Source organism: Kryptolebias marmoratus, linkage group LG8 (genome assembly GCF_001649575.2).
Source record: "Kryptolebias marmoratus isolate JLee-2015 linkage group LG8, ASM164957v2, whole genome shotgun sequence".
Lineage (NCBI taxonomy): Eukaryota > Metazoa > Chordata > Actinopteri > Cyprinodontiformes > Rivulidae > Kryptolebias > Kryptolebias marmoratus.
The window spans coordinates 25926440-25946717 of NC_051437.1; the positions used below are offsets into that span (position 1 = coordinate 25926440).

The 20278-nt window shown below is 36.5% G+C and overlaps 1 protein-coding gene across 2 annotated transcripts in view; it reads left to right on the forward strand.

Moving 5' to 3' along the window:
• plxna1a (plexin A1a) overlaps positions 1-20278 on the forward strand; it is a 220124-nt gene that overhangs the window by 148439 nt on the left and 51407 nt on the right. For both annotated transcript variants that reach the window (XM_037976950.1, XM_017411304.3), the window contains exons 11-15: positions 3364-3460; positions 9825-10048; positions 17320-17471; positions 18161-18281; positions 19010-19146. In XM_037976950.1, coding sequence (XP_037832878.1) covers positions 3364-3460; positions 9825-10048; positions 17320-17471; positions 18161-18281; positions 19010-19146 — 731 coding nt within the window. The remainder of the gene's footprint in view (positions 1-3363; positions 3461-9824; positions 10049-17319; positions 17472-18160; positions 18282-19009; positions 19147-20278) is intronic.

Consider the following 20278-nt stretch of genomic DNA (forward strand, 5'->3'; position numbering starts at 1 on the left):
ATATTTGTGTTATATTATTAAAGACATCAGTGACTGCTCCACTGATACTGGCCTGTTTGTAGATTAATACAAGGCAATACAACTATATTTGTAAAGCACTTTAAAAACAACACTATTGGCCATTTTTGTTTAAGAGTAAGGCATGTTAGTCAGTAGCTCCAGTTCATGGTGAATTATCTCAGCATATATTGGACAAACCTTTGTGAAATTTTGTAGATTTTAAATTCTCAGAGGATGAACCTTCAACTTTGGCAAAACAAGTTAAAATTCAGTATTAACGGTACACACAGGCTTTTTCTTTGCAACACCTCAAAGCTGGTGATTGCAAATGAACATAGAGGGATTTTTTTTGTTGTTACATGGATTGTTTTTTTATATAGATATAATAGATAGTCTTTCAGTATATTTTACTCTATGCAAATCTGCTGTGATGCTTGTTGTTTAACAACTGGAATCAAATGGTTTAAGATCCTAAAAGCAAAAAACAACGTTTTCCCATCTCTTTTGCTACTTCTCTCTCCTTCCCTGATTCTGCTCTCTTTTCAGTTCTTATTTTTTAGCATTGAATCAACTTACAACTTTTCAACTTGTCCACTGCTTCCTCAAGGAAACGAATTAGACAGAGGGTGATGCTCAGTGTGACTGGGTGGCCCGGTGTCACAGTGCGGTTTGTGTCAGCATTTTAAACCATGTGACGGTATGAATAAAGCATGATGTGGCAGGCAGCATGGTGGGCAGGGACTGACGGGAGAACAAGCTCGGCCAGTGTTTTGGTGATTGTGGACAAGTTTAAACCCTTAAAGTTTAATGGAGGCCATGCCACAGAAGGAGGAGTAGTAGCATGTGGGCATGTGTGCGTGGGTTCTGTGGTTTCACTGGGCTGCTATACACACTGCTTTAGCTGTGGGATGTAAAAGTGATGCTAATAAAGTCAACCTCTCGTGTGATGAATCGGGGTCACTTTACACCACTAGTGGGAAGTGAATAAGTTCAATCAGCCTCTCTTTTGTGCCGAAAGACTGTTTTAGTTTAATCCCTCTTTCATGGAGTGGTTGACCTCCAAGAATCCTGTGGTTTCATTGGTCTGTGTTCGTCTCATCATCCTAATGTCTCAACAGAGATCCAGACTTCCCACAGTGACTGCTTACAACGCCTCCTTGTTTTCTATTTATTTATATTGTTTTTAGTTTTTCTTGTTACTTTTATTTAATATTTTTCACTGAGACTCAAGTGTTGCTTTAACCGTTTTCTCATACATGCACTGAAAAGGATCAGGAGAATGAGAGAATGAATGTGTCTCCAGCAGGTTTGTTAAAGATGCACAAAGAAATGGAGTACAGGGGAGGGACTATTTAAGCCAACAAGTAGGCAGGACAACAGCAGGTTTGGAAATGGCTTAGTTTTCTTTACATTGTGGAAATATTTCTGGATAAGATTTCTTGATCAATGCTTATTTTTTTATATCAGTACTACATTTATTTTGGAGTTTTCCATGATGTTGACAAGCAAATAGTAAGCATACATGTCATCAGAAAAAAAAGCAGTAACAATTGCCAGCATGTGGACTTGCAGTGCTCTTTTTTTATGTCATCTTACAGTCTAGCAAATGGTTTGGACATTAGTGGTCTATATGCCATCATTCCAGAACATCTCTGTAACACATGATGAACTTTCACCTTGTGTTGGCATGAGCTCTTTATAAGAGCTGTTTTCACACTACATTGTATGTGTGAAAACAGCACAAAATGTTATGTAACTTACTAGAAAACATACAACCCATGAAGCTCAATATGTTAGTCTATAATAAGCATAGGATAAATAATGAAACTATAGGACTTGCAAAATCGCTGCTATTGATTGACTTTTTTTTTTAAATGAGCTTAAATTACACAAAGAAAAATATGGAAAGATGTCAGAGCATTTATTAAGTTTGAGATAAAATCTTGTATGAGTAACATGGTTAGTTCATACTTTTTATTTTCCTTCTGCATTTTAGTTTGTCTTGTTCTTGTTTTTATCCTTTGTCATAATTGCTCTATTGTTAGTTTTAAAAGTTTAACTATTTTGCATTTTCTCTTAAATCCTATAGAGACAGGGGCTGCAAATTAGCCAGTGCTTGAGGTCCTGTATACATTGCAACAGTTGCACAATTTGATAAGTAACATTGTTTTATGTCTTCTTCCTGCTAAACAAACTTCAGTTGAATAAAAAATAGCCACCATTGTGCTGAAAATAACTACTCTTGATACACAAATAATTAGTTTTTGTAATCAGTTCAGTTTCAGCTGAATCAAACTTTTTAGCGCCGTGAGAAATTGTTCATTCTCAGCGTATCTGTTTTCATACTCAGCTCTTAGAAGAAATATAGCCATGCAATATTTTTTATTTGTATTTTGTACAGTAACAGCACAAGAGCAATAAAACATTTCTAAAGATTTTGCAGTTTTCTTTGCCTAAGAAGTAGTGAAGTTCAGTGTTAAATAGTTCATTTGTGGTGACTGTTATAGTGTCAAAATATTTTAGTTGCTAAATATGACATGCTTGAAGCCATCAGGTTGTTTTTGTTTTTTCCCCTTGGATAAATTTATCTGTGTATTTGCGTCTCTATCAAATCCCTACCTGTCAAAAATACAATTTTTTAAAGCCATACATTCAAATAGCTAGATTTAATTCAGTTCATATGCTTTTGTTAACATTTCAGTTTATACACTTTAACCAACATATCAGCAACAGATCCACTTCACAGTTTACTGTGGATAACTTTAAGATTCTAACACAAGTGTGTGTAAGTGTGTGTCTGCGGCCTCGTTCCTCACATGGGATGGCCGAGTTCTGTCTACCAAATCCAGTGTGTCAGTGAGCAAATTGGAAATGCCAATTTCACTTTTCTCTGCTCCGCATCTTATCTCTCCCCTCTCCTCATCCCACCACTTAGCTTATGTTTAAATGAATAAGGTCCTTTCACGCACGTGTCAGTGTTCGATTTCTGTCTGCCTTCGCTTCTCTGACCGTCTCCACACCTCTACGACCTCCTCATCCTCCTCCCTATCTCCTCCTTGTCAACTGTCCTGTCTTATCTCTCTCCATATCACTTCCCTCATCTCCTCATCCCAGTTTCCATTCCTCCAAGCCTATTCAACTGTAACCCATCTTTTCAATGTGTGTTTATGAAATATGTCTGTTTTGGAAGATTTGGATTTATGTGTGCATGTGTTCTTGGGCTGTATTGCTGTCTGCAAAGAACAAGTCTGGGTAAATCACTATGCAAATGAACCAATTTTTCACACAGTTCCCAATTTGTGGTGATTTCATTATGAATCAACAATTTTTCTCACGCTCTTTGTGTCTGTTTTTCTGTTGCAGTATGACTATGAGGGCAGTGATATCAGTGACCTGCCGGTCGACCTCTCTGTGGTGTGGAATGGAAACTTTGTCATCGACAACCCTTTCAACATTCAAGGTAGAACATTTTACAACCTTATTTGTAATTCTTTTTTTTTTTTTTCTTTTCTTGTGTTGATAAAACATCCAAGGATTGCTGCTTAATTTCCTGCAACAGATTTGTGCAAAGTAACAACAGCCTATGCATCCCCCTCCCCTCCCCACCCCACGTCCAAACGCACACAATTTATAAGAACTCTGTAATTTTGTTTCTGACAACAATCAGAAAGAAAGGTGAAAGTGCACTCTTTGTTTTTAAAAAACAAGAGGAGCTGAAGGAGAGGCTTGATGGATGGTGATGAAAACAAACATCCAACACATAAATTGATAGGTTTCACCTTACAGCTTTCTGCCTTGGAAGTTTGGGATTCCAGCGGTGGCTTTGCTCCCCAGTCTGCTGAGACCCTCTCTTTTTTGGCTGCTTTGGCCTTAGACTTCACTCAAAATGCAGGTACAATTACCGCACACGGAATCCCACCACAGCCACCAAGATGGAGAGATGAGATAAATCCAAGCTGTAGAACCTGTCTGTCTCAAGACTGAGACAATGTCTTTTACACAAGCTTAGTGATGGAAAAAAAGCAAGACCACCAGTTTGTTTATAACTAGGGGGCTATATCACTTTGATAGCAACATGATATCAAATTGTGATCAGTATCCTGTCAGTGAATCTTATTTTTCCACAACAGAAAATTCTGCAAACTTAAAAATCCCCCATTTGCATTTCATCTTTGATTCTTTTCTTGTGTTGGTAAAACATACTGGTATTGCTGCTTATTTGCCTGTAACAGATTTGTGCAAAGTAACAACAGCATGTGCAGTTCTCCCCCCGCCACAAAAGAACAATGTAATTTTGTTTCTGACAACAATCAGAGAGAAAGGTGAAAGTGTGCTTTTTGTTTTGAAAAACACTATTTTTGTCTCAGGGATAAGAGAGGAGCTGAGGGAGAGGATTGATGGATGGTCATGATAACAAACATCCAACACAGAAATTAATAGGGATGGATGTTAGACAGGAAGATAAACAAATAGGAAAGAAATAGTATGATGAAAAAAAGGAAGAGCGATGGCTGGATGACAGAATGATAAATGCTCTGTGGTGGCAGGGGTAGATGTGAATAAAGGGATGATAAAGAAAAACAGAAAATGACACAGAGGGATGATATTTATTATTTTTATTCACTATTTGTGCATGAAGTGGAAAACAATTACCCATTTTAAATTCTTCATCAAGTGTAATATATTGGGTGGTGGAGGCTAATGATTTTAGACGTTCCATTACACAAGATAATGCAAGTCTTGCTCTCAAGTGTGTCATACAGTCTTTTACTTTGAACACATGTGGACTCCAATTAACTAACCATCTCTAATCTATTAACTTCTCTTTTTTGTTATTTTTTATCCTTAAAAACCACAAATCTGCATTTTATGTTCTTATCATTAGTTTATCGTCAACCTCATTTTAATGTAATATATATATATATATATATATATATATATATATATATAGTTTGTCTAGCAGGTTGTAGAGTAATTAATTACTTATTGTTCATAAGCTTGTGATTTATTGATTTTTTTAAAATGTGATCTTTTAGGTTTCTCTTAGAGAAATCCTCTTTGGAGATTAAACAACTTTTCTAAGTAATTAAGTAGCTAGATCTTACACTGATACTGATAGACTACAGATTTGCTGAATTATGTTTTCTTTTGAAAGACAAAAGTACCTAACTAAGCCATTTAGCATCACAATTAGTGAAGAACCTCTCTGTTTTAGTGACAAATTAGTTTCCCTGTTATTTTGAACAATAGTAATGCTCATCAAGTTAGTACACCCATAATGTAGAGTGCTTAAAACTGCTATTGTGATTGTTAGTTTATGGTGGTCATGGTTGTGTACTCACAAAAAACTAAGTTCCCCAAGCTGTAAAAATGTAATTTTAAATAAAGAGACTGAACTGAGTTACAAAAACAAAATCTGGTTTGGGGCATACAATTCAACAAATATATGATCATACTGGCATTTTTTAACTACTCTAATAACTAATCAAAAAAAACTCTAATAAAATACAGCAAAGCTGAAGGATCTTGAAATTCTCATTATCAGAGGTTTAAAGCATTCGCTCGTGTAGCAGTAAGCATTAACTGTGCATTTTATACAGTATATATATATATATATATATATATATATATATATATATAAATCTCTTAAAGCTAACAGCTTTCATAATTTGAGTCTACACTACAAATGTATGGTTCTAAGAATATCTTGCATGTTTTATGGTGCCCTAAAAACATTATGACTTTATGATGCTTTTGTGAGTTCACTTGTTAACTCGTGAGTGGGTGTGGGCTTTGTTTAACAGATGAGCAGTTTACTTGCGACATCCTAATTATTTCAAGCACAACTAACATCAGCTGTACAACAACAACAAAAGCAATCAAATAATGCAATGAAAACATATGAAAAACAATCAAATAAATATGCAGTCAAGTTTAGCAGCACTGTGCACCTTACCTCTTACCTGTGTACCTGTTGAAATTCTGTTTTTGTTGCTGTGTTAATGGGGTCTTTAAAAGTCACCCATCCAGAGTTCAGTCACTGAAAATGCAATGGCAAACACAATGTTCATAGTTAGTGAAAACAGGATGCTTTATTAAGTGAAGTTAGCATTTAGCTTGGTACATGTCTGCATGGTCAGCAGGCAGTCAGCTGAAAGTTGGTTAGTTCTATGGGTTTATTTAAATCCCAAGCAGACTTTATTTTTGCTGCTATAGAGAATTTACATGTTTGTGATGGCATAGCATAAAAATTGCTGAGGTGTCTGAGAGAAGCCTGATTGTACATGAATCAAAAGTTCAGTGAAACTTTCATCCAAATGACAATTTTCCACTGTAGTGAGCAAAAGCTAACATTTAACGCGACAGTGCTTAATGAATCAGCCATCTCAGTAGCATACATGCATTTGAATGGCTGGACCAAGGCCAGCAGCTTAACATTAATACTGTAACTTCATATTGTAACATTTATGCATTTTTTTTCTTTTTTTAATGTTTGGGATTCACTCAACTTAATGCAAAGTAACAAAGGAGACTGGCAATCAGATGCTTTTTTAAATTGTCTTCTGATAATTCAAGTTAAAAAATACACATTAGAACACAACTAAAACCAAAAATATCAAAGCTCCTTTGTACATGCAAGTAAATCACAACATACATAGGTAATTGGTCATTTACTGAGGAAACCCAACTGGAGATCATAGAGCTTTCCTTGTTGTATGGTTTTATTTGAGGACAGAATAAATAAATAAAGAAAAAATTATTATCCCTTTTGTAAAAATCACATTTTTGGGACAGCCACAAGACATTTTTGGTTTAAAACCAATTCAACAATTGAGTTATTTGCTGAAGAACACAACAAAACTGAAAAATCCATAAAAGTTACTGTAATAAAACTCTAAATTGAATTAACGGAAGAACAGAAACAGCACAGCTCAGAGTTTACATTTTATACAGTAACTTACATACAACAGTGTTAATATTTTAAAATGGGCAGAGTTTACACTTGTGAGTTGTTGTGAATACAAACTGAGATGAGAGATTAGTAAACACATTCTTTTTTTATTTTTCTAAACCTTCTCCCTTTACCCATTGTGATTATAAAAATTCAATGAGATGATTAAGGTCAAAGGTCTAATACTCTTTAAAAGCAAGCATTATGAAAGTGTCCTTGCTCACAAATATCTCATAAAGACCATCTCCTCCTTTTCTCCTCCTTCTCTCCTCTACTAATCCCTCCCTCGTTCTATCCTTTTTTTTTTTTTTTCTCGCTTGGAGCTGCATTATCCATTTGAGGCAGAGCTGCTACACATTGGCCTGGCTTTGCCCCGGTGTAAAGTGGAGATGTTAATGTTAATTAAATCATTCATTTGGTCCAGATTAATTAGTGTCGCACTACTTTTAAGCTGAGCCATAGCTAATCAGATTAGGCCAAGCCGAGGGCTGAGTCAGGCAGATGGATACGAAAGAGGCTTGCTTTGAAGTCCAGCCGCCGTCTGTCTGCTGAAGGAGGAAGAGGAGGATGGAGATTCTTCCATTCACTAGTTTATTTTATTTTATCCTTTCTGTTTTTCCACTTAACCTCTCTTCAAATCTCTTTATCTAATGCGACAGACAGCAAACAAACCTGCCTGCAGGTGTTTGCAGTGTAGCATTAACTGAGATAATTACAGAGCTGATTACCAAATGACAAAACAAAAATCTGAAAACAGACATGAGCATCTACTGGTACTTTTGCTTTCTTGTTTGCGTATGTCTATTTCCACTATTTGCATTTGCTGAATTCCTAAAGGGATAGCCAAGTCAACTTTGAAGTGATGTCCTAATAGTTATTAATAGTTAGTACCTTTTTCAGCTGTGACATCAGTCATAAAATATGGAGAAAGAGGCACGTGTCTTTGTCCAGTCTAGGCTAATGGCTAGCCATATGAATGCCAGTTTATCGTTTTTTCATATATATAAAACAACTATTTCTCAAAAATGACATACCGTTGTGAAAGAATACAACATTAGCTAATATCAAACATCTACACTTTTGCATTACACTGTTTAGTTTCTCTATTTTCTCAACTGGGAAACATCCTGGTTCTTGTGTGAATGTGTGTGTGCTGAGCATAGATAGACTGTAAGTGCTGATGGTTTGGGGACTGCTGAATGTATCAGACCACCTGATTAGCATGTTTAATAAAACATACCCCTGATAACTCGCAGTGAACTGATACATTCAGCAGCCTCAACACCAAGTGCACACAGTCTCCCTTTGCTCCGCACAATTACATTCACATAGAATCACAGACGTTTGTTCGTTTGAAAAACAGAGACAATCTAAAGAAACGGTATCATCCGAAAGTGTAGATATTTAATATTAGCTAATGTTACATTCTTTCACACTGATATGTTGGGTTTTTTTTTTTTTTTTTTTTTCAAAAAAGCTGTTTTACAAGGCTGAAAAACAATTTTAAAAATAGTGTTTGTTTGGCTAGCCAATACACTCCGCTCTCTGACTGATGTCACGGCTAATAAGGTACTAACTATTGCTAACTATTAAACAGAACATCACTTCAAAGGTGACTGGACTATTGCTTTAACTTCCTTTTCTGTTTTTAAGGCATCTCCCTGTCATTTTCTCTCAAGTTCTCCTTTTTCTCAGCTCAGTTTATTTATTTTTTTCTGAATCTCTAAGCCTCATGGGGCCACATCATCTTTAAATTCATAACAATTCTTGCTGCTGTTTTGTTAACAAGCACAGCTCAAATTTATCCCCCAACCTTCTCCCGGCTTCCTTTCATCTCCCTCCCCTTCAGCTTCTTAGGTGTTTGAGGTTTAATTTATTTAATTATCTATTTATTTATTATTTCTTATACTTTTAATGACTTTTTCCACTCTGCAGAGTCGGTGAAATGTTTTTTTACGCAACAAATTATCAATTCCCTATTGGCGTTAGAAGGCATTACCTGTTGAATTAATTTCTCAGATATCCCTTTAGGTAACTCTTTCCCCTTCTGTTTATCATTGGAAGCAGAATTTTCTCGTAGTTTGAGGCTCAAAGTTGTAATAATCACCAACTGAAAGTTCCAGGTATTATCGGGTGATTAACATAAATCTATGCCCCCCCTTTTGTTTTCCAGATTGTCTAGTTGAAAAACTTAGCTTATCAAAAATATTTTACAAACACCTATATTTTTCCAAAGTAGAAATTTAATAGCTATAATCTCAAATATGTGCCTGCAAGTGATCATATTACTGTTGTACCATGTAAGCATGTTGCTGAAAAAGCAACATTATTTACATGATTAAAAAGGAGACAAATTGTGTTATTTAATGATGTCAAAGCACATGCATTAAAGCACTCTTTTATGCAGTTCAAAATATTTATCCTGTTTCTTCTCTTGCAGCTTTAGTATAAGACATGAAAATTTTACTCCAAAATGTGCAGCTTAATTGGGAAGAGTGTAATTTGACCTTTGGTAGCAATACATTGCACAATGTAAAATTAAAAAAAAAAAAAAAACTGTGAGAAAAAATTGAATAGAGTGAATAGAGTCAATGAAATTTTGGCGCAACGCATGAGAAAAAAACCCGCATTTTATACTGTATTTTTTATCCTCCAAAGGAAGATAAAATTAAGCTTATGATATGATACCCTTATATGTACAATTCTGCAGTGTTAAATACATTCTGCATTCAAGTTAACAACTGACTTAAAATATTAAACTTATCATAACATGTATTAAGAAAATCCCCCGTTAACTTCTTCTTATATCACTTAAAATGTTTCCTTCTCTACACAGCTTCAGTTTCTCTCCTTTTTTCTGTCTCTGAACCAGCCCACCTGTACAAGTGCAGAGCGTTGCGGGACAGCTGTGGGATGTGCTTGAAAGCTGACCCCCGGTTTGAGTGTGGTTGGTGCGTCCAAGACAAGAAGTGCTCCCTGAGGCAGGAGTGTACTGGAGGAGGAAATTCCAACCTGCCACTGCAGGTGGCTGAAGGTGGAGGATGGATGCATGCCACATCTGGAAACAGCAGGTGTACTCACCCCAAGATCATTAAGGTAAGTGAGTGTGGGTGTTTACATATGTTTCTTGTGGCTGCATACACAGGAGATGAAACTATGCACTGAGATTTTACACGCCTTCGTATGCACTTTATAGTTATCACCCGCTACAACAAAAGGCAGGCAGTTATATAATTGCCTGTGTGTGTGAGATGGTGGCGCACAAGTCTTAATTTAGCTGTCTGTTAGCAATATATCTTATGTACCACTAGATGTTTTTTTAGTGAAATTCGAAATTGAATGTTTTAGAAAGCAATCGCTGAATGTTACATCTGCATCTGATTAACTTTTAAAGTGCACCCATATCAAAATGGCCACCACAGCTAATACCTCAGTCAGTTTTACAGTTATTGAGATAAAATGCAGCCTGCATGCATTCGTTCAAGAAATGCTAGATTCATTGATGTTTTGTGTGTGTGTGTGTTTGTCTGTCTTTTTAACTGGAGTTTTATGGATGAGTTATCATTTGTAATGCAACAACCACCCTAAACTACTACTAAAAAAATAATAATAAAAATAACATCTGTTCAAAATGTCTCCAGTGATATATTCCTAAAATAACATGGTAAAAAAAGAGAGAAAGAAAGACAGAAGAATGAGAAAAGAAAGCTGATTTTTGAGCTCCACATCTTGGCCTCATCAGCTTTTGAAGACTGTAATGTCACCTGTAGAGATCCAAGGCTGGTAAATCTTGAAAGGATGTTGCATCAGCTCTCTTTGTTGAAGTCCCTGTGGTCACAAAAACCCTACGTGTCCTGAACCATGAATGAAAGCTGCTCTATTTTAATGTGTTGCTAATAAAACACTCACATTAGTTAGGACCTTGCGCCTGCCCTTGGCACATATTACACAGGGTTACATCAAACTGTTACTCCAGAGGCAGCAGCATAAAGAACTTTGTTTGGTTTGATTGATTTTTTTATTTTATTTTATGAAATGTCTTTTAGGTATGGTTTTGTAAAATACTCACAGAATTGTGGCTTATTTGAAGTCTGTCTTTTTTCTATTTTTGTTTGTTTGTTGATTGTTTTCCACTCTACCTTCACCTCTGTTGTGATTTTACATATAGAATATTTGAATAACTCAACCAGAAATATGGACTCAAAAACTTACCTGTACATCAAATTTGTTTTAGCAACAGATAAACAAAAAGGTTTGGATGCATACAGTGGTAGGTAACATTATCATCAGGTCTGCCTGATTACCTTCAATATCACAATTTTACACTTTTTTCAAGGAAGTAGTTTTGTGTTTACTAGTATAAATGAAAACAAAACTGCATATTTATGATTTGTGCAGACTAGAAAAACAAAGAAAAAAAGTTGCGTGTCATTCATTTCACATTTTATAAATGAGGTTTACCTGTGATGAGCACAGGTGTTTTATATGGATTTATTTATTTCTAGTAAACAATTTTAAAGATAATTAGGCCTCATTTAGGAGCTCCAGTTCTAAAAAATTAAAGCTACCAATGGATATGGAATTTATGCAGTTTTATGCAGCAAATTCTGTATACTGAGATTCAGAATTACCAACATAAATCCATGACAGAGTCATTAAAGTGATCTGGTATCTGTGCATGCAGTGAGAGGTATAATTTTAGTCTCTTCTTTTTCACACCAGAAAAGTATTTGATTTTACTTAATGGCAGAAGAGGCAGCTTCCTTCACATGTTTCTGTTTGTGTTATTGGTCTACGTCTGCAGAAAATAATGCTACAAGCAGCGCAAAATGTGATCAAATATCATACATCCTCAATTTAGGGTAGCTACAGTGTCAACATTGCCAATTAGTTTTACTTTTTCAATCCTAAAATATGCTTTTTGTGATCTGTTTGAGTTAAGCCAGTTGTCTTCCAGGCACAAAAACGGCTATCAGTTTTAAAAACTGATGGCCTTTCAGTAAATCACTATTACCCCCTATGACAGCAGTATTACAGAATTCACACACACACAATGTATGTACAGCTGGACAACAGATCAGTGGGAACCAACTAGTATAATACTGCTCATTTTATGTGGCTACCACACTTTGTGGTTTGGCTTGCATTATATATTTATTACATCTCCACAAAGTGACTCCCCAGAGTGCTTTGCCTTCAGCAGATTCCTGGTCAGTGCTGTTGAACTAAACAGTCAATTAAAAGGAAACAAATGTCAGAATTGATTAGATTAAGTGGTTTTATTTTACAGTAGTAGCCAGTAGTAGAGGCTGAGAGTCATCCTCACCACATACTCTGAACACTAACTGATCGCACAAGATTTGTTTTAAAGCTATTGCCAATAAGTGTTGGATGCTTTTTGTCTGTTAGCATAATATCTCATGATCCAGTGGATAGATTTTAATGAAGCTCTCACAAAGTAATCTTTGGATGGACGTCTGTAACTGAATACATTTTTGAGTCACCCCAATTTAAGATAAGAAGCATTACCCAACATTGAAATTGCTGTAACTTTGTCAATTTTATAGGTATTGAGGTAAAATTCTTTGCAGTAGTAGCTGAGAGTCATTCACAACACATACTCTGAGAACTCTACATTGTGCAACATTTTTGCTTAAAACTTTGGCATTAGGTGTTCGAGTCGACACTCTTGGTTTGTTAACAAAATATCTCATGAAGCACTGGACAGATCTTGAGGAACATCACAGTATATATTCACTGGCTGTACATCTACAACCTATTACCATTTAGAGTCAGTCCAATTCTAGATGGCCACCACAGCTAAACTACTTTAGCCAACACAAAAATATATCTGTCAATTTAACAGATGTTGAGCTTAAATTGAGGTAGTAGCTGAAAATTATCCTCAATGCACTGTCTGAGTGTTTAGCAAATTACACAATACTGCATGAGATTGCACATAACGTCATTTACAAGGTTTGACCAAAATGGCTGTAACTCTGTCCCTTCTCAGCTTAAGATGGTTTTAGTTTAGATCTTTGGCATGCAAGTTGGGGAGCAATTTGCACTTTTTGAAGGATTGCCAATTCTTTATACTTATGTTTTATTAGTAACATTCAATATTATATTACGTATCTCTATATTCATCACGGTTTTTGAATATTAACTGCTCTTAAGAATTAGTGATATTTGCTAATATTGTTTTAGCACCCTGTAGTGTTCAAACTTGGGTATGCTGAAATAAATTTTTAGGTCACCTAACCCACCTGCCAATCTTTTACAGCCTCAAGAGGTGTGGACCTTACACAGTCACTCTGCATGGATGTTCTGTTTTTGTGTCAGAACAATTTACCATGAGTCCAAACTGCTTGAGCTCTCATTTCTGGCCTTGCTGCATTCCCACAAGCTCCATGAGCTTTGGTAGTCTTATTTGTTTCCATGATTTTGTATTCTAAGATTTTCTGATGTTTCAAAAGAATTTTACATATTGAAGGAAAACTATACAATTATATAACCATTGCAAAAAAAGCAAACAAAACAAACAAACAAACAAACAAAAAACTAAGGGTTACTTCACAGCTGTGTTCACTCAGCATGGTTTTGAGGGATGTTGAGACTTCCTGTTGACTGGATGCCATCATGCTGAGTTCATGTGGTGGCAATTTCCAGAAAAATGCACCTCCCCTCAGCTCTGTATTGTGTGTTTTCATGACTATCACAGATAGTCAGATACCTTTTTAAAACCCTTTTTTGGTGGCAGTTTTGGTCAATGTGCATAGATATTTTCACTCTTTTTTCTTGTTTTGTCTGTGATATTCTGTGGTTTGTGCTTAGTGAAACCCAAATTAACATTTTAAAAAGAAGCCAAATATTAAAATTATGTTGATAAAAAAGTATGCAAAACCGTTTTAATGTCCCAAAGCTAAAGAGGACACTGAAGCTCCACCCTTATGTTACCTTTAATTCAAATTTTGCACCAAAAGGTTTATACACCAACTTTAAAAATTCTACAAAAGTATGTAGTGATAATAGTCATTAGTTGCAATTACAGCTGTCTAACAGAAACTCTATTCTGTGTAATAAATCTACTACTACACCTGGCTATCAGTAAAGGCAGGATTTCACACAAAAAGTAAAAATAATTTGTACTGTAGTTTTTATGTGTCTTCATATTAGATCTGTATAAAGTGTTCAAAAGCATTTTGCCATGGCTTGGTAACTATCATGTGTTTTTATGGCGTGATAGATTGTGTTCCCATCGTCTTTACTGTTTTCACCTGAGTCCTACCCCCTCAGATAATGGTAGTAATCGCTTTAACAGCACTCTTATTTTTCTTCCTCTATTGCCTCTCTGTCTGTGGCCCTACCAGTGTTGATATCCCAGGGCCCAGTGGATAGCTGATGTTGTGTTTTGTGGTGTTGTACAGTTTTTCTTACGAACCCATCTGAAGCCCCATTTCCACACCGTGACATCGGCTGTCCATATTGCACCCTATAGCTTGACTGCTCCTCACTCTGGTCAGTGTTTACCAGCTATTGTGAACCAAAGTGCCGGGGCTCTCCTGGCGCCTCAGGTTCCAAAGTGAGTCAGCTCCCAAATACGTTTCTTTTGAATCTCGTCTTTTTATTTATCCATCCATCCATTTTCTTTTGTATATCCTTGGTCAGGTCACAAAGGCATCAAGTGCTTTAAGGAAACACAGACATCCCTCTCCCTAAGGACACTACCCAACTTTTCCTGGAGGATTTCAAGGTGTTTCTGGGCCAGCAAGGTTAAATAATTCTTTAGCAAGTTTTGGATCTGCCCCAGGTCATGCCCCAGTGAGATGTGCTCAAAAAACCTCTAAAGCAGGGGTGGACAATCCTGGTCCTGGAGGGCCATCATCCTGCATGTTTTACTTGTTTCCCTGCTTTAACACACCTGATCTGAATCAATGGGTGAATAGCAGGCTTTTTCAGAACATGAAGAGATAATTTAACCAGTGAATCAGGTGTGTTGGAGCAAGGAAACAAGTAAAACATGCAGGATAGTGGCCCTTGAGAACCAGGATTGCCAACCCCTGCTCTAAAGAGATGTGACCAGGAAACATTTTAATCAGATGTCCGAACTACGTCAGCTGAGTCATTTTGATACAGAGGAACAGTGGTTCTACTCTGAGCTTTGCACAGATGTCAGAGCTCCTCAACCAGCAGCATGTCTAAGGCTGAGCTCAGCCACCCTATGAAGAAAGCTCATTTCAGCTTTGATCTTGTAGTTTTGGTCATGATCCATACCTCATGAGCATAGCTGAGTTGAAACTGAGATGGACCAGTAAACCGAGCTTTATTTTTTGACTTAGCTGATTTTTCACTATGATGGACTGCAGCAATGCCTTTATTACTGCCAACAAAGCCCCCGTTCAATGTTTCCTATTCTGCTCCATTCTGCCATCACTTGTGAACAAGACTCCCAAAATCTTAAGGAGAATATTCACCTTAACACGATGGAGTTGGAGGACCCCCATAATCATGCAGGCTATGTTGTCTGGGGCATTAGCCCCTCACAGGGTTGCCCACGGCTAAATGGATCATTCTAAGAGCACTTTGAGGACAAAGAAAGTTCACAGAAAACAAGTTACCTTGCCTGAAATAGGAATATTGGGGCACCCTCCTGGAGCCATGTATGGGGGTAGATGCTGGAGAGTGCTTTGTGGTTGTGCATGGTTCCTGGGTTTTGGATAGGCCAAGCTGGTGGGGGGCCCACTTTCAAGTGGGTCTACCACCTGTGGAGAAAGTAATCAAGGTCAGGTGCTTTGTGAGCCAGATGGCAGGTGAGGGCAGCATCTCTGGCACACTCATTTCTGGCGTCATAAACTGACTTGTCTTTTTATATTAGACGTAATTTTGGGGGCAGCCTAGTGTGTTGAGCACAAAATCAACCACCTGCCTAATTAACTTCCATATTCTTTGGCTGTGTTTTGACATTTTTAGATGAAACACATTGAAAAACATTCTCAAATTGCATCAGTAACAGTTGCACGTATATAATGACCAACAAGGCAAACTTTAGCTCTACGAAAAAAATATTTCTGACACAGTACATCTTCTTATCTTTATAATAGGGGCAAAGTTGCACAGAAAAAATTGCAGAAAAAAATGTCATGTATCATATTACCCATTTTATTGAAGACAAATTAAAGTTTTTAAAGGAATTCCCTTTAAAAATCGTTCAGTACCAAATTGTTTACAACAAATAAGAGACAAATATGCAGCAATATAATCTGATTTGCCTTACTGTGGCTTCTCTTCATATCTCAAAAATAATTTAACTATTACAATGCCATACAAAATGTAAGTTAATTTTTAGGTGGAAATCTCAGTAAATAATTTAATCAATAACTGTTTTGTAGCCTGAAAGAAAGGCATTTAAACTCCATTTGCTCCAGCTGTGGTGTTCAACAGCCAGCATCGCAGGCATTGTTTCTGAAGCTATGCGCTGGAAAGAGTTTGAATCTCAGCTTGCACTCTTTGTCTAAAAGTTCACAATTTCTTCTGTCTGGAGAGACAAATTGTTCACAAACTAGTCATCACTTGTTAAACCTTTTGATTTGGTACTGTGTCTGGACTTAAAATGCTTCTGAGTGACTGTAAGTCTGATTCTGCTTTTCCATACTGCAATGTCTGCTCAGCCAAGTGCCACAGGAGAACAGGACAATGGGCTGATTACACATAATTACCTCATGTTTGTTGGGGAATAGGTCTGTGCATGTGTATTCATGCTTAAAGTGTGCGTGCATGTTTGTGACAAGCACCGTTCATCAGTCACCATATTTGTTTTGTCACACCACACCTGTCCCCGTTATGCACCATAATCTGGCTAGATAAATCACATTATGGTTTGTCGACGCAACTGAGCGCCGCACCGCCACAGCCCCATCGATGAAGCCAAGCCGCTGTAATAAGTTTCAATCAAGCTGAGATGATGGCACTTCGGTTCTGTGTATCAGCGTAGCGCCTTTTCCCCCTTTTTCTTTATCTTGTTTTTGGTGGGGGGGTTTCAAAGCCAAGAGGGTGATTTTTCTTCATTAAAACTTGAATCAACAGATAACAGCAATTCTGCAAGGAGAGGGTGTACATTTGGATCAATTGGCGACTGGCTCAGTGAGTTTTCATGCCAATGTGAATGTTAGGGCAATGGTGTCATGTTTAACAACAATTTTCAAATGTAAAATTGGCCAAATGGGAACAGCATGTAAAATGTTTTATTCATTTCTCTAGTCTTAACTTGAGCTTGTATTTTTATTTATGCAAATGTAGGTATCCAGCCGTCCTGAATGAAAGTACAATAAATTCCATCGTTTTTCGTATCTGTCTGCCATCTTTTCCAGTTGTTCCCTGAGACAGGACCTCGTCAAGGGGGAACCAGGGTGACCATCTTGGGTGAAAACTTGGGTCTGCAATTTAGAGACATCCAGATGGGTGTTAGGTTGGGGAAGGTGCCATGTGTGCCTGTTGAGGATGAGTACGTTAGTGCTGAGAGGTAAGTTAATTCTGACATGATCAAAAGAATGCACAAATAGTAAAAAAGATCAAACACACTGAACTGAGTGCATCCCTCTCCTTGACCAACCAAACTCCAGAAACAGCCTGAACATATTTCTCTATAGTGACCTCAGTTTATGTATTTGTCTGTAGATTCTCTCTTTTGCTGCGTTCAATTACTTGCTACATATGCTCTTTCCTTTATTTTTCCTCATCCTTCTGTCCTGACATTTACTCCTCTGCTGGGCCCTACACGGCTGAGGAATTGAGTTCACGCAGATCAAACAATCTCCCTGAAGTGCAGTTAGTTGGGAAATGATGCATGTTGAGATAGAGGGCATCTCTATTCAAAAACTGCATGCACATTTGTCATTCTGCACATTATTCTTGTCACCTCAGGACTATTTCCTAGTTGGATTCTTGCTTTATTCTTTTATTTTCTTCACCACTAAAGTACCTCCTTCTGTGAAGTATATCTATATCCATACAAAGTGCACTATGGTTGTCTAACTGACCATTCACTTCTTTATCTTGTGTCTTAAGTAAGAACAGTAATGGTTTTGTGGTTTATGCAACTTTTTGCTTTTACCATCACATTTGCACATCCTTAACTTTTTAACTTGTGACAACAAATTATTTGAAGCAGGATCTGTTTGAAGATGTTTTGTCAAACCATTTGTTCTACAGAATTGTGTGTCTGCTGAATGATGCGACTGGCTACAGAGTTCAAGAAGCTCAGGTGGAGGTGTGTGTAAGAGACTGCATCAACGACTATAGAGCCCTGTCACCACGGCCATTCACCTTTGTGGTAAGGAAATGAAGGAAAGAGTTTGTCACTAAGACTTTTGTCAAGTTAATTTTTGAAGGATACGGTGGGTCAAAACAGAAGCTGCCTCTGTTGGATCATGTAACTAGCCAGTGGTTTTAAAGAAAGCCACACTCTGAAAAGAGTATTTATAACCAGCCTTTTATGTAAAATGGTTTAGATTCAGACTCATGGGAAGTTCACAAGTTCAATATTTTACTACTTTTTGTGTTATAAAAAGTAAAGAAGAATGTTGGTAAGAAAAGTAGACATTTATAATTTATTGCTTTAGCGTTTTCATTTATTGATACTTTATATTTAATTATATTTGCTTAAAAAATCAGCCAAGTTTATTTTATTGACCATTTACTTATTTTTTTATTTTGTGTTTGGGTGTTCCACAATAAACACATTTATAGCCAAAAAAATTAACATGTTTGTGGTAGCTCTTTAAACACAGTGAAACAAGTGACAACTTTGTATTGAATGATTTCAATCATATCTTTAGATACTGCTTATTTACTGTAACAACAGTTGATATTGCTAATTAAAATGGTTTTACTGTTTTTTGTCTGTTTTCTACAATAGTTTCTTTTTGAATAAAGCATCTAAACTGTGTTTTATTTTAAAAATCTTGTTATGTAAGGTTAGTATTAAAAGAAAAAGTTGTTTAATTGATCAGTAAACAAATATGTGACAACTTAAAATTGATACAATTTTGTTTTGTTCAGACTCCATACTTCACCCGTATCCAGCCATCTCAGGGGCCCATTTCAGGTGGCACTCGAGTCACCATCGAAGGAAGTTATCTTAATGCAGGCAGCTACGTCTCTGTCAGCATAGGACGACAGCCCTGCTACTTTAAAAGGTAAGAAAAAAAAAAAAATATATATATATATATATACATATATATATATATATATATATATCAATTTAACTAAAATGACCCATTGTAGACACTCATGCATTAAGTAACAAACTGAAAAAAATGAGGCCAATAAAGAGCACTTAACAATAGTAAGAATAAGTGAAACAAAGTTGAAGATGATACTTGAAATAGATATTTAAAATATGTGCATAAATAAGAAATCAGTATGTGAAGATTGGTTATGTGCACCTTTTAAATGTCATTAGCAGAAAGATATAAAGACATGCACATGTAAGCATGTAATCAGTGCATCAGGTCTGGTTCTTATGTTTGTGTGGGTGTGTGTATGTGTATGAAAAGTTGATGTTTTTTGCTCATTGCCTTCATGACACACAGGATCTCTTTGTGTGAATTCTCACAAGTTTTCCCTTTCGATAGTTCATGAAAAAAAAATCCAAACTATCACCACAGTTGCTTGCATGTCAAATTCTGGATTAGCGTCCCATAGCTAATCTCTATTGAAGCCACCGTATACTAGCTTTGATGTCGCAGCAGTCATTTCTGTGCAGCAACCTCCTCACAGTAATCCCACAGACTCCTCTTCATAACAACTGCTCCCTCATCTCAATTCTGTCTTTATCTGTCACACCCTAACTGTGCCACTGTGTTTGTGGCATCTTGTGAAGATTGCTGGGACATGTTTTCTTGTTTCCTTTTTCTTTTTTCTTTTTCCTGAATGGGGTTGCTATGGTTACAGACCATGGGACGTGCACGTGTGGATATTGAAAATTCTCTTCTTTTTAATTTCTCACACACTTTCTCCTTCTATCTGTGCTGCTACTCTATACAGGGTAAAATAGTATATGGAAGTGCACATCCACACCTTAATGCATCTACAGGTGCTGGTCATAAAATTAGAATATCATGAAAAAGTAGATTGATTTCAGTAATTCCATTTAAAAAGTGAAACTTGTATATTATATTCTTACATTACATACAAACTCATATATTTCAAATGTTTATTTCGTTTAATTTTGATGATTACAAATGACAACAAATGAAAATCTCAAATTCATCATATCAGAAAATTAGAATCTTGTGAAAAGGTTCAAAATTGATGGCACCTGGTACC